Raw genomic sequence first — 15,337 nt, 5'->3', positions numbered from 1 at the left:
CACCGACATTGTTGCCATAATGCCCCTGTTCAATACCATTGTCAGTACCGAGGACTCTTGTTCCATCTCTGACATTTATCAATGGTGAAGGCAAGTCGTTTGACATTAACGTCTGGGATTCTTATAAAGAAGTAGGTGATAGAGCACTCCTTTTGTTACAGTGTTTCTTTGGTGGGGAAGCCTCTTCTTCCTCCTCAGAAATGTCTCCACCTTTTATGCCTCAACACGTTTCTGGCCATTTAAATTCAAGTTCTTTGGTGGTTTTAGATGGCACATTTGCAGAATCCACCTGTCTCATTTCTTTTGCGATTGATACCATGCTTGACATTGATCCCAATGTCAACAGGTAAGCCAGTCTTGGTGTCGGAGGTCAAAGCTGCATTATCATCATATAAGCGCTCAATTATTCAGAGTTTGTTTGGAGCACGAGCAACGAATTTTACATGTTGCTCTCTTAAGCACAGTAAACATGTATCATGGTTGTCCGTCGATGGCAACTTAGGTCAGTATTTGACACAGTGTTTGAATGTTGTTTTTGCCATAGGTTTGGTCATCATTACAAGATAATGGTGAGCCATCCAGCAAGCCTGCAGCATGCCCTTGAATTTTCCTTTCACCCAGTTTTAATCCAATAAGCCTAAGAATTGTCGTTTTAGCAGTCTAAAGGTTGAAAACCAACCAATTCCAAGAGTAATTTCACTTTGATCCTAAAGAATCTATTTGAACCGAGAAGCTAGAGAATGAGGTGTTGACGCTTACGCGGTCAAATAGAAACTGAGTAAGAGGCCGAAAATAACAGAAGCACAGGGCACAGGGGGTGTCACAAGGAGCTAGCCAATCTATCTGCGAGATTCTTGCGCAGGCACAGAACCCATACATTATGAATGCAACAAAACACAATCCAGATTATGTGCTTACTCTACCTCAAAAAATTCTGAATTAAACACGTGTGACTAATCAAGAGCGTTCTGGCAGCATGTTTAGATATATTCAAAGTACCAAGAGTCTCACTGAATGTTCATTAATCTCAGGTTCCTAAATGTTTTAGTCTCAATTAATTAATTAGATCCTTACTGCCATCAAATCATGTCAATATATAAAAGCACAGCTTTAAATATTTTAATTCAAATACTTACCTACAAAACTCAGTGTGCTTCTTTAATTTACTACAAATTGTGTTGGCCTCCTTGATCATCATCGATAGTTTCAAAGAATTCCAGTTTGGCTCCACTAAATATTACAATTAAAAAAAACAGCTTTAATTAAAATTGAATTATTGGCTAATAATTATGTGATCAACTCCATGAATGTGTAATATCTGAAACAATGAAAGAAGAAAAGATTTTCTGATTGATAGATCCTTATTACAGTACTTGACAAGAAAAAGTTCACAACAATTACAGTTCATAGAATATTTTCTGACATTTATTATGATAGCATCATCATTGTATATGGGAACTAGCTCAGGAATTAGCCGCCTTAGAAGTTTTCAGATATTGCATCTGCTCAGGTGTAGATATAAATATCCCTCTGTGTGCATGCACGTAAATTTACTCTTCCACAGCTTCTCCTCCTGAATCAGATAGAGCTCTGAATAACCTCTCCAATTCTGAGAGTCAGCTTTTCAGGTGGCCTTAGAAGTCCTGGTATACTCAGAAAAGCCCCCTCTGCAGCCTTCTGGGATCACTAAAAATGTGTTTCCAAAAATAAGACCTTTGTGTCTGATAATAAGTTGAACTACTTCTATATGGCATTCAGTTTTCAAGGAAGTCTTTTATTCTGTCAATCACATCATTGAGACTTTCCATTACCGTCTTCTTTTTCCCCTGTCTCTTCTGGATTCTGTTTTGATACTAAAGGCTTTATCATAGCCAACCATTCCACAACTTAGCAGGAGAGGGGACGAGAATGAAGCCCTTTCCAGTGGCTTTCCCAACCTAACAACTGCCCAGCCCTCATCAGTAGCCAGCTACTCCATAGGAGAGGGAGGAAGACAAAGTCCTTTCCAGGGGAAAGTTTTATCTCTCTAATTTTGGTTGGTTATCCTGCTTTTTTTCTTTGGGGGAAAAAGGCAGGATATAAATAGATTTATATATATAAAAAATAAAAATAGAGAGTATGTCCAAAGTAATGGGTGAACGTACCTCATGAAGATTAGAAAAGTAGTGTTTTTTAAAGAAAGTGTTAATAAAGGTAAACTCAGCCAAAAGCTCTCTTGTGTTCCAGGCCTTCCATTCATTTTCTGCTATAGCACATGCATATTTCTGAAATAAACTTTTGGAAATGTGTACTGTAGCTATTGCGAAGGCATCTGTGCAATATGACACTCTATCCATGCCTTACAACAAAGTCATAATGCATCAACATCCGATTGTCTACAACTGAGTGAGCCAGCGTGGTGCAGTGGTTAAGAGTGTTGGACTAGGACCGGGGAGACCCGAGTTCAACTCCCCATTCAGTTATGATACTTGCTGGGTGACTCTGGGCCAGTCACTTCTCTCTCAGCCTAACCTACTTCACAGGGTTGTTGTGAAAGGGAAACTCAAGTATGTAGTACACTGCTCTGGGCTCCTTGGAGGAAGAGCGGGATATAAATGTAATAATAATAATCATAATAATAAATAGTATGCTATTTGTTTATATCACTGATGTCATGGAACTGTATGTGGAAGTGGCCACAAGCAAAGAGCCAACCAAATGCAGTTGCCCACTGGAAGGAGTTGCTTCCTCAAGAGTGGCAAGAGCCTGATCTGCATAAGTGACAATGGGAGTCATAAGGAGAGTGTCTTGTTTAATGGGCTCTGAACAATGTTTTGAGTGAATATTTGAAAGTTTTTGAAGGAACTGCTTTGTTTTCGATTAAAACTATCTTGGACTCAGCAATCCATATATACATTTCTGTTTCTCTGGGTAACTAGAGGATTAAAATATAGTTTCATCTAAGCATTTGCCAACACACCAGAATCTGCTAAAGTTTTCTCTAGCCACACAAATCATGCAGAGACAATTAATCTCACTTCAGTTATGAACATGGTGCAAGTTCCCACACTTTGGGTTCAGGGCTCTTTATGCAAATAGGAATTACGAGCAGCACAGATTCATATGACAAAAGAGCCAATTAAAGGTGCTAAACAGGAACTGTGAGAAAGTGTTGAGGTGTGTTGGGGACAATACCCTTGCAGAAAGAGTGCCATTTAAAAAACACCACAAAAAAGCACAAAAGTGTTTATTAACACTGAAAAATTACCATTATTGTAATTTATTTTTAAATTGTTTACCCCACTTTTCCTCTATTAATTCAAAGTGGCTTACAATGAATTTAAATACAGTTCATTTTTTAAAAGAATCATAAACTATTACAGTCACACATCAGAACCAGACAAAACCATATTACAGGGCAATACAAGAGCAAGAATGATGCAAGAAGGTTTGTTGGAAGGATCAAGTCTTAATCAAAAAAGTGCTACCTGCCAAGCAAAAATATAAATCAAACCAAGTATGTTTAGTATGCAATCTTGTCCTAGCTGGGAGCAGAAGATAAATTTTCAGCACTGAGAGGGGAAGAGGGCTTTCTTGAATGTCTGATGCAGGGAAGAGATACTTTATTTTTATAAGGCCATTAACATACATTTGCAGCCAACCACCATGGAGGTAACTGCACTATATTATGTACCTTTATTCCTGTGTCCACGACTCTGTTGAAGAGTTTGCACTTCCTGAGCAATTTTCTGCTTCTCGGCCTCCAGAGCTTCAAGAATCTTGGCATGACGAATTGTATGATCTTCTAGCGCCTAACACAAATACAGGGGTTATGAGCTTTTTCATAAAAGGCTGAACACCTTTTAAGGGATAGGGTGCTCACGCTATTGTATATTGCATTCAATTTGGGCTCCTTCAGTGCACTAATTATGCAAGCTAAATTAATCAATGCTATTCCCTTGCTCATATGTTTCAACATATACACGGGACTATTCTGTGTTTCAGTGAATATAGAAACGGTAGTGAAATATTATATTCTGTAGTAAATTAGGCAAAAAAAGGGCAGCACAGGTAAAGTTAGTTTTCTTTTTCTTTTTGATCTTAATGATACTTAGGTTATCAATCTGAGTCATCATATTTTCAAGTATCAGATGCTCGGAAGAAATGGCAGCAAGAATGGCCATTTCTTTCATGCCCTCCTTATGATCTTTCAAAAGCATCTGACTGCTGTTGAAAACAAAATGCTGCACTGGAGTGACCTTGAATTCACCCAACAAGACAGACCTTGCATTCTTAACACTTAAGAATTTAAATGTTCGTTGCCAAATACGAAAATCTAACTCATCCTAAACTTGCAACAATTATTTCTAAACTGAATTAATATTCCATTCACAGAGAATGATGTTTATCAATTTCACCAGTGTTCACATTAGCTAAAAATAGATGTCTTGAAATAGTTAGCATTTGCAGAGAGTGCTTACAATATGGCTTTCAGAGGCCCAATTCTGACAGGCACATCAGCACAGCACCCAAGATACATAAACTCATATGTCAAAGACCAGCCATTTTATGAAAGGAGAGAGCTAGAGGGCATACAAAACCTATTTTCTTGAAATCATACTGGGTGGAATTTCTAGATTCAGAGAAGTAGTTAAAAATCAAGGTACATTGTTTGATTGATCAAACAGGATGCTGGGTTTTTTTGCGGGGGGCAGTATTTTTTATTTACTTCTTTGGCAGCCAAAGTCTCCATTTCTAAGCGCTTCTTATTGAAATGTACTTCTAGCTCAAGGCCTCGCTTTGCTTTCTCCAGCTCCTGAATTTTGTTTGCAGCCATTTTATTATTCATTTCCTGCAGTTGTTTCCTACTGGATTCCTCTTCCTAGAAAAACAAAAAAGAGAATGAATCGTACGTAGCTGTAGAGGAGCTAAACGAGGCTGACCCATACCACTTCCTCTTAAATACCAGACTCCACAGCAGTTTGGATTCTCTTGAGCGTTTTATTACCAAGTGCACTGAGAAGCCAGAGAAAAGAAACAAAAAGGTTCTCTGAGTTCTGCTTACAAGTTGCAAAACATCTGTTTATATATGATAAAATACAAAGTTAAGTCAGTAACCAATTAACAAGTTACACAAGTATCCTGTCTGGTAAGCTAGATACGTGATTTGGTACAATGTACTTTTGCAAAGCACTCTACCTTAAATTGCAATTGGTTTTCCTGTTGCAAGTAACTGCAGAAGCTCAGGATGATGTCTAGCCTTTGCACCTGTAACTACACTAGCTTCATGCTGTCCTAATTACTCTTAGTTTGCTATCTAACTATTGCTCTTATTTTTCATATTTTCTAGCAGGTATTTTGTGCACTCTGTATATGCTTGGTTATCCCTTGCTCACTCTTAAGCCATTTCACATAGCAGTAAAGTTAGAGTCAAGCGACTTAAAAGATCAGGCTAAACCCACATTTACAATTACAATTTTTTTTTTAAAAAAAAATTTCAAATTAAAAAGCTAAGAACTAAGAACTAAAAAACTAAAAATACTACCAGATATAAACAGCAGATACATTTTAAAGCCTCTTTAAAAAGATGTGTCTTTAAAAAACAAAAGACAGAGGTGAGAGCATGGCAAAACTCTTTGAGCAGGGAGTTCCAAAGCCTAGGGGCCACATTCGAAAAGGCCCTGTCTCTAGTCCTCACCAACCGGATCTCTGTTAGTAGCAGAGCCATGAGCAGGGCCCAAGATGCTGAGCGCAGGGCCTTGGCAAGTTCATATGGGTGAATGCGGTCTGACAGGTACTCTAGCCCCAAGCCATGTAGGGCTTTGAAGTTAAAGTCCAGCACCTTGAATCTAGCCCAGAAGCAGACCAGTAACCCATGAAGCTGCTGCAGGATGGGTGCAACACTCACAAAGCCACTTGTGCCCACGTTCATCCTTGCAGCAGCATTCTGAACCAGCTGAGGCTTCCAAACCATCTTCAAGGACAGCTCCATGTAGAGCGCATTGCAGTAGTCCAATCTGGATGTTACCAAAGCATGTGTGACCGAGGTCATGTCCAGCTTCTCCAAGTAGGGTTGCAGCTGGCGTACCAGCCAAAAGTACCTCTGTACACCACCACCACCTGTGCCTCCAAGGACACCGTCTGGTCCAGAAACACCCCTAAGCTGCGGACTTTGTCTTTCAGAAGGAGCATGACTCCGTCCAAGACCAGATATACCTCACTGCTTGGATGATCAGTTATACCAACCCAGAGTTCTCTCTCCCTCAGGTTCCTTCATTTTCCCACATTACTCATTTATACAGAAACATTAGTCATTTTTGATTACTAATGAAAAGGAAGAATAAAACACAGAATATGGCCTGCCAGGCATGTTCCTTCTAAGGCGTTTTAACCCATTTGCAACGGGTTAAGCATTGCAAAATGTGACGGAATAGTGCAATGGTTTAAAACCGAGAATAAAGTGTTGTTTAATGTTTTGTTGTAGGCTGGTGGCCATTCATATTTTTTATCCATTGCAATGTGTTTTCAAGGCAGTACTGTCCATATTCTCCTTGAAATGTGTTTATCTGCACCTCCTCCCATTCCATTTGGGCCAATGGAGTTGCAGGGTGGGGGGTGATGTTAAAATCTCTTTTGTAACTTTACAGTTGCCTTGCGCAAATCCACCAGCAGGGGGAAGTGCCATTCCAAAACAAAAATCTAACTTTGTCTTGTATCATTCCAGTTTTGCATAAGCAATAATCGGGGGGAGGGGGGGAGGAGAGAAGGAGTGGGGTCCATGAGGAAATCCTTTGGAGTGACAAAAAAGGGAACTGCTTATTGTGGGGGAATGAAAAGGAATCCTGTGGCAAGCCAGGAAGGGGGAAAGACAGGAACTGAAGCACCTCCAGAGAAATAAATAAATAGGAGAAAGGAGGCGGAGGGAAGGTGAGCACACCTCCAGTGAGGGCTGTGGAATCACTCTGGAGGCGTGCACAGAAGTAAATGAATCATGATTCAGTTCAATGGGCTTCCTTTTAATTAATTTATCATTATTATCATTATTATCATTGTTATCATTAATTCGATTTCTATACCGCCCTTCCAAAATGGCTCAGGGTGGTTGACACAGAGAAATAATAAATAAATAAGATGGATCCCTGTCCCCAAAGGCCTCACAATCTAAAAAGAAACATGATAGACACCATCGACAGTCACTGGAGGTACTGTGCTGGGGGTGGATAGGGCCAGTTACTCTCCCCCTGCTAAATAAAGAGAATCACCATGTTTAAAAAGTGCCTCTTGGCCAAGTTAGCAGGGAACTGTAAGTGACAGTTCTCTCTCTCTCTCTGCCCTTTGCCTTGTAGTAAGCAAGTGGGATTGCACAGAAGTAAATGACTTAGTTCAATGGGCTTCCTCTTCAGTAAAAGTGTGTGAGAAAGGATTGGATTCAGAAATCTGCTCAGCTTTTTGGCCAAAAGTAGCAAATTAAAAGGAGAATGCACACAAAAACCCCAGTCGAAAAATAATAAAACCCCTCCAATTTCCTCCGTCTCCCCTCCCCTCCTCTTCTGTGTTGACAAGCTTAAGTGATATTGGAAGTAAGCTGAGGAGGAGGGTGTTGTGGGGTTTGGGATCTGTCGGGAGGAAAAGGAGAAGAAAGCCAAGATTTCTCCCTGCCTATTTCTCTCCCCGTGGCGAGGGGGCGTGGAAGCAAGCACAGGTGGGGGTGGGGCAAGAACTGTCTATACTGCAACATGCTGCAATGCATAAACTCCATTGCAAGCCTCCCTACCACGGAAAAATACAGCTACTTTCCTGCAACGCTATTACCACGTTATAGGGCCATAACACATCATTCAAGGCACTGGAAATATGAACGGCTCCCTGCTGACAGCACAGCGAGCATGATGTCAAAACACTGGCAATACGGAGGAGCATTTACGGGACACTGACAGCATGTAGTCTGGAAAACGCCAGCAGGAGTCATAGAATGCAGAATTTCAGCTACAAAAAGAGAAGACCTGTTCAGGTTCCCAAACTGATTCTAATCTCAGGATGGGGGGGACATTTCCCCCTTCTTGTACTAAATAGGAGAGGTATCACAATGGGAGGGGAAGGGAAATGGGCACATTTTACAGTCCCTGGAAACCTCTCTCTCACACTGACACAATACAGCAATAAAGCACTCAAGCAGAGTTAGTGGTTAGTCCTGGACCTGAGCCCTTCAACTCTATATGGGGGTGGGGGATAAAGTTTCAGAGAAAGGAAAGAAAACAAAAAAATTCCCGGTCTCCCTCCTGAAGTCATGAAGTTTATGCCTTCACTTAGTATAGTTTAGGATACAAGCAGTTTCCAACAGCACTTGTACCAAGTATCAGAGAGTCTTGCAAAGGTGAGTAGCTGATACAACAGAAGTTAGTTGGGAGGAGCACATTACAGCTGGCTTCCCTAACTGAACACTTGGGAGGGGTGCACAGAGGTAAACGCCACTACTGTCACAAATTGCCATTCACTAGCAGTCCAATCCACACCTCAGTTACATTAAATTGCTTAGACTGATGCACTTTTTGCAGCATTACAAGGCACAGAGGTAACAAAACCACATGAAAAGGTGGCAGTGCTCCGTACTATTCAACTTGCAAATACAGACAGTTTATATGGGAATGTGCATCTGTATGTATATCCTCATCTGAATTGCAATACCTATATGTGTCCCTTAAAGTGGATGGATGCAACGCTGATGTCCAATCAGTGACAGTTTTGCTGATCCATGCAACTAGAGCAGGATCAAGGCCACTGACTTAAAATATGCCACACCTACTTACCAGTTGCGCTTCCAAGGACTTTATCTGGCTCTCATAAATTCTTTGCTGAGAAGAGAGTTCTTCCTGAGCCATTTCTTTCGCAATTTGGATACCTTGCATCATTTCTTCCTTGGCTTTCAGACGTGCCTCTTCTATTTCTGATTCAAGTCTTAAAGGGGGTTTTTTAAAGCAAAATAAATGCTATAATTCCTATATTCTACAAGTTGTTTTGTTTCACACAGCACGTGCACGCACACACATACACACACAGAACAAACATCTACATTCAGAATTCAGACTAAGTTAGTCATGACTAACTGATCTAATTTATTTCAGTAATATTTAGTCAAGTCTTAGTTGTATATACAGAGCAGGATCCAGACTGACAACACCTTGGCTCTCCCCAGTCACAAAACGCCCTTCCCAACCCAAAAATATCCATGTATCATGTATCAGCAAACATACATGCATCAGCAAAAGCACCAGTTTTAACCCTCTTAATATGCTGTTTAGAACCTTTGACCATCCTTCTCACCAAGGAGCACATTACAGTTTAAACTTGAGAAAAGCAGTGGCCAACATCCAGACTAGCCCCGTACCAATGCAGCAGCCGCCTTTTTAATTGTGGGAGGGTCAGTACTAGGAATGTGCATGGAACCGGTTCAGAGGCCCTTTATGGGCCTCTGCCCTGGTTCAAAGGCCCTTTATGGGCCTCTGCCCTGGTTCAAAAGACCATCACTTCCGCCAGTTCGAAGTGGGGGGGGGGTTATACCTTTAAGGGTGGAGGAGGGTGCCCTTACCCCTCCCACTGTCTTTCTCCCGACACCACTCCATTTACCAAGTGTCAGTTGGGGCAGCAGCGTACCTTCCTGCTGCCCTAGTGTCCTCCTCAGCCGGAAGTAAAAGCACATGCACGAACATGACATGCGTGCGCACATGCCCAGCATGTGCAAAACCACTGGGTACTTCCTTTTACTTCCATCCAAGAAGGACATTGGGGCAGCAGGGAAATACGCTGCCGGCCCGACTGAAACTCTTTTAAAGGGAGCACTAGTGGGGGAAACGGGGCAGACGGGCGGGCGGGCGGGGTAAGGGTACCCTCCCCCATCCTTAAAAGGTATGCCTCCCCTGCCTTTGAACCATCCCCCACTGATTCTGTGCACATCCCTAGTCAGTACATGATCTTCAGCAATTTCCCCCTCTTTTCCTCTGCCTGCGACTCCCAAAGCAATCTCCCAGAGGTCCCAAACCTTCCGGAGCATCATTTTGAGAAACACAGGCAGCTACAGAGGGAAGCAATGGGAAGTCACCAAAGTTTGCACACTGTCCCTTTGCGCAATGGTGGTACTGCATTGGACACAACAGGGTTAGTCTGGATATCAGCCAGTGTAATTTAGACACACAAGGAAGGAATATGCCTTTCATATCCTTTGCCCTGTGTCATCAAGGAACCCATATTTTTCAAGAAGGGAACAATCAAACTAGTGACGGTGTAACTCGCCATTAATGACAAACCTGTTTTGCTGCATTTCAGCAGCATCCTTGTTCAGCAGAATTACAATGCAATAAACTTTTAATAAGAAGTTTAAACTTTTAATAAACTTTTGTTTGAACTTCAAGAAAATATGTAGACAAGCTATATGGGCAAAAATGACTAACACCCTAAATAACCATCTACAGTTGTCAGCAATAAGAGAGTTGCTAGCTACTGAATGAAGACACCATATGACCAGTGTTTCCCCTAAGGCATGTGTGTGTGCTCACAAGTTTTTTGATGTCCGCACTGTTAATTTTAGATTCCACTCAGGTTCAATCAGGAAGGTCCCAGTCTAAATGCAGGCGCAGTCACACTGCCTTGATACTGCCACCCAGAACAAAACTCATTCCGCACACAGACAAAAAAAAATTAGAGAGAACACTGTATAGGACACCTTTCTCTCATATTTAAACGGGCAGATTCTATCTCTAGCCTATATAACCATGTCATTTATTTGACTTCACATCAAAGTTCTAGAAGCCAGCATAAAACACTGGTGCCGTATGCACCAGTCCCGAAAATCAGTCTAATATTGCTGACCCATAACAGAAAAGCATAGTTTCAGTTGCATACATTCAGACTAAGAGCTATGTGCAGGGAATGTGTGCAGGTGAGCATGGAGGGATGTGATTTTTGGCAATTGCTCCCTTCTCTCTGCAGCTGCCTGTGCCTCTCAAACTATGTTCCAGAATGCCCAGGAACATATTTTAGGGGGCACAGCCAGCTGCTGGGGGAGTGGGAAGAGCCCAAAACCACTCCTCCATGCACACAGAACTCTTCCCTACACACAGTTCTTAGTCTGGATTATAGACTTGTCATATTCAACACATGCTAAAAAGTGAAGAAGATTTTAGCCCTAGATCTCACAGGAAATTCTTCAAGTCTATTGCAAATACTTCATTTCCCATGAGATCTTGCCAGCTAGAGTTGGCACTTGAGCTAAGCGCATTGCTCTGGCAATGCCTGCACCAGCTTGTCAGCCAGTGCTTATCTCCTGGCTGTGGGCCAAGCATCCTCTGCCCTCTGACCACCTCACCACATAGTGCTGACAACAGTCCCACACACGTATCCCTGCTATTGCACAGGGGCCCTGTATACTCCCTAAGTGCCCCTAGGAGTATGTCCACCCCGGTAGACAACCTCTGCAAGAGGGAAATATGCAATTATCAAAACACCTACTACTAGTGGTACTCACTGAGCTCTTTGTGCAGCCAGCAATTCATTTTTTGCAAATTCAAAACCTTTTGGCCCATCATCAGGAACACCAGTACCACAAGAAAAACTTTTTACTTTTTGAACTTCTACTGGGTGGTTAAATCGAAAATAGTGGTCTCCTCCAAGAACAATGCGGTCACCCTGTAAAAGATATACTTTATTTGCTAGCATCATGTTATTAAAATGCAATAAAATGCATGTACAATGCTATAATGAGCTTAGAAAAGCCTTTTAAGTGCCATTATCTCAATCTTTACTACCAGAGCCTACGTTAATTTAGTCTATGGAACGTTAATTTAAAATGTATTTATATGTGGATTTTGAGGTCAACATCTACTTATGCCTGTTCCAATCAACTTACATGATGCAGCAATGTAGGATCTGAAATGCATTTCCCATTAACATAGGTCCTTGCTTCTCCCAAAGGAATAATACTCACAGCACCATCAATATGTTTAATAAGACTGCAAAAAAGCAACACTGTGTTAGGACAACAAAGCTTTAAAGGAAAAAAAGGTGTTGATGACTTCTAGATACATATGTAGGCAGAATCAAAACAGAATCAGTTAGCCCCCCATCCCACCTCGCCGCATTAGTCCAATGGAATTCACTCCTTTGCCATATCACAACAATCTGCTATGGAAATTACTCCCAGTTTCAAAGGCCATGCTACAGAGGCAGAGTGGAGAACTGTTGCTCAAAGCAAAAATCCTAAAGCTCCCTTGGACTCTCAGAACCCATCTCATAGTTATCTGGGTTCTAGGTGCCATTCATGATTCAGCATCGCAGCTAAAAGACTGGAAACAAGTAGTATTTTAAAACCAACAGTTAAGTCACCTAACAAAGATGCCTAACATAGGAAGTTGCCTTATATGGAGTCAGGCCATTGGTTGATCTACTTCAGTATTGCCTACACTGACAGGCTATCCAAGGTTCCAAGCAGGAGTATTTTCCAATCCTACCTAGAGATGCCAGGGAGGGAACCTGGGACCTTTTACATGCAATCAGATGCTCTATCACTGAGCTATGGCCCCATCCCCAAGGACAATATCTAGCTCTCCCCATTATTCTACTAATGAGATCACTGTCAATAAAGGAACTCTATCCTATTTACTTAAAAATGAAATATGTTTTTATGCTTTTATCACTTTTTTATATTCACAAACACATATAAAACACGTGGTATCTATAAAACTTGTGTTCTATATCTACACAGCTTGACACACAAACTTATTTTGGTAGACCGACGTTCCTTTAGATTGTCATACTAAATCAGAAAAATTGTACCACAGCAATAGCCCACATCTCATATGTAAAGCAAGTTTGTTTAGAGAAACACGTACCAGTGGTCATCAGCAATCAAGACTCCGGATAGTTGGATATCATGATGTGAATTTGGCTTACATTTTCCAACTGTAGTTTGTCCATCCTTAATCATGTATAGCAACATCTCTGAGAGCTGGGGATCTTCATTCAGATTGACCAAATTAGGTAGACGGTTGTCCACTTTGAATGTGATGCCTGCTTTCTAAAATAAATAATTCAAAATTGGAACATTAATGTAAGTTGAACTGTCCATTTACAGGAACATAGTAGACAAAGGGATTTGACTCTTTGGGAGACTCCAGTATTCTGCATCAACATCTGAATTCATGTACCTGCAACTCCATTGTTTCTTCAAATTTCCTTTTTTCTGCTTGTTCAAGTTTTTCTTTCCAGGCCCTTGGAAAGAGAAATGGTGCTTAGAATTACTAAATGGTAAACTTTTTAATTTTGTAAATACCATTCAGTGCCTCAAAGAATGCTATAGATTCCAAATGACATTTCATTCATTCATTCATTCGATTTCTATAGCGCCCTTCCAAAAATGGCTCAAGGCAGTTTACACAGAGAAATAACAAACAAATAAGATAGAACCCTGTCCCCAAAGGGCATTTGAATTACAACTGAACTATCTTTGGATATGGGTATGCAAGAAAACAAAAATATTACACAGTTACATAAACAAGGAAAACATTACACAATAAGCAGAAAATATATTAAGTATATTAGAACAACAAATCCACTAAATTGATAAATTTATAGTTTTGAAGTTAATCACAATGGAGCTTTTGGAGAAATTGATTTATGGAGGCAATAATATTTATAGATATATATGGATTTAATACATTAAATCCAATTAAATACTTAGGGGAGTGTTTTAAATGTCATACAATATTTAAAAAAAATCCTGGTTTTAACATCTACAGATAAAAAGCTACATATAGAAACCGTAAGAACAATTCCAGTTTCAATAACTAATTCCTTTTGAAAAACAACATGTGGCAACAAAAAACATTATGTATCAAAAGATTTATAAAGTATTGTCAATGTATCACTGTGGAACAGGACAAATAAATAATGTTATAACATGGGTTCAAGTCCAAGGATATTCTAGAAACTTTCATGTCTGGGGCAATATTTTGAAAGGCAATATCTAACATTGTATTCAAGAGAAAATTGTTCTAAAATTATGGTGAGATGGTAGATTACACAGAAGTCACATGCAACAATTGTCCTCTATTTTGGCAATGTAAAAGCAAAAAGAATCTTCCCATCACTATCTATGGTGGACCTGTCCAAATGCTAAGATCTTGTAGTGTAATAATAATGTGATCAGAATAATTACTGGAGTAGCAATAACTCTTAATGTTAATATTTTTTATTGACATATATGAAGCTAATAAATAGGTACTGAGCCATTATGCAGCAAATAACCACAGCAAGAATTTTCCTACTGTATGGGTTTTTGGGGAAAATGTGAAATTCCCACAACTGAATAATGGAAAACTAAAGTACAAGCATATGCAGTCAAGAAGAAGCTAACACTTTCTGAAGGAAGGGAAGCAGAAACGTAATATTTTAAATAAAAACTGGTAATCTTAAACCTATGATTGTGTATCATGTGAATGCATTTATGTACAATTAACTTTTAATAGTAAAAATACAAAAATACGACACATGGGATTTAAGCAATTTGTATTGTTTAGAAGACCATGAGTCTACCTTTGCATCTCAGCCATCTCCCTCTCTTGCTTGTATAGCTTCACTCTTAAAGATGTTATTTCTTGCACATACAGTCTTTGTTTTTCAGGGTCAACATTGTGAACATTTTTCTGAGCCGATTTCAGTTTCTCAATTTCTGCTTTCAGTTCTTGAGCAAGATAATGAACAAGAGGGCTCAGCAACTTATCAGAACAGTAACTCCAATATTAACAAATGTTTTGATTTTCTTAAATATTTATCCAAACAAGTCAACTAGTTATGCCTGAGAAAAGCAATCAAGGGTAGCATCCAAACAAGTTAGTCATGACAAAGCATCACTGAAATCAATTGATCGAGTTAGTTTTGACTAACTGGAAATTAATAGGACTTTTTAGTCATAACTAACTTAAGTCTCATTAATTTCCAATACAACTTGGTCATGACTAACTTAGTCTGATACTGCCTGATACTTTAGGTCATAGTAGGAACAAAAGAGAGAAAGTCATTTTTATTTTAGATCAGCCCAGAGACTTATAGTAAGGCTGCAAACCTAAGCATGCCAACCACACAGTCCTATGCATATTTACTACTTGGAAGCAAGTCCCACTTTGTTCCGTGGGACTTATTTCCAAGTAAAAATGTATAGGTCAGACCACATGAGTATAGAATATAATGATACAGACCACAATCCAGCACCATATTTTGTGCGCTTAAGCTCGACTGGGCGACAATAGAGCTTAAGAGTGCATATCTGTACATTTGACTGGGGCTATAACATTTACAGTTTAATGGTTCT

The 15,337-nt window shown here is 40.1% G+C and overlaps 1 protein-coding gene across 5 annotated transcripts in view; it reads right to left on the bottom strand.

Annotated features, from left to right (window-relative positions):
* The window catches only part of KIF14 (kinesin family member 14), a 79,174-nt gene that overhangs the window by 21,599 nt on the left and 42,238 nt on the right, over nucleotides 1-15,337 (bottom strand). For all 5 annotated transcript variants that reach the window (XM_053248404.1, XM_053248400.1, XM_053248403.1 and 2 more), the window contains exons 13-21: nucleotides 14,563-14,710; nucleotides 13,176-13,239; nucleotides 12,861-13,045; nucleotides 11,879-11,981; nucleotides 11,498-11,658; nucleotides 8,787-8,934; nucleotides 4,709-4,861; nucleotides 3,674-3,791; nucleotides 1,137-1,230 (exon numbers count right to left, since the gene is read on the bottom strand). In XM_053248404.1, coding sequence (XP_053104379.1) covers nucleotides 1,137-1,230; nucleotides 3,674-3,791; nucleotides 4,709-4,861; nucleotides 8,787-8,934; nucleotides 11,498-11,658; nucleotides 11,879-11,981; nucleotides 12,861-13,045; nucleotides 13,176-13,239; nucleotides 14,563-14,710 — 1,174 coding nt within the window. The remainder of the gene's footprint in view (nucleotides 1-1,136; nucleotides 1,231-3,673; nucleotides 3,792-4,708; nucleotides 4,862-8,786; nucleotides 8,935-11,497; nucleotides 11,659-11,878; nucleotides 11,982-12,860; nucleotides 13,046-13,175; nucleotides 13,240-14,562; nucleotides 14,711-15,337) is intronic.

The sequence above is a fragment of the Hemicordylus capensis genome, chromosome 4, assembly GCF_027244095.1.
Source record: "Hemicordylus capensis ecotype Gifberg chromosome 4, rHemCap1.1.pri, whole genome shotgun sequence".
In the NCBI taxonomy this organism is placed as follows: domain Eukaryota; kingdom Metazoa; phylum Chordata; class Lepidosauria; order Squamata; family Cordylidae; genus Hemicordylus; species Hemicordylus capensis.
The sequence above is the reverse complement of the archived record's forward strand: the minus strand, read 5'-3'. Positions and strand labels throughout refer to the sequence as shown.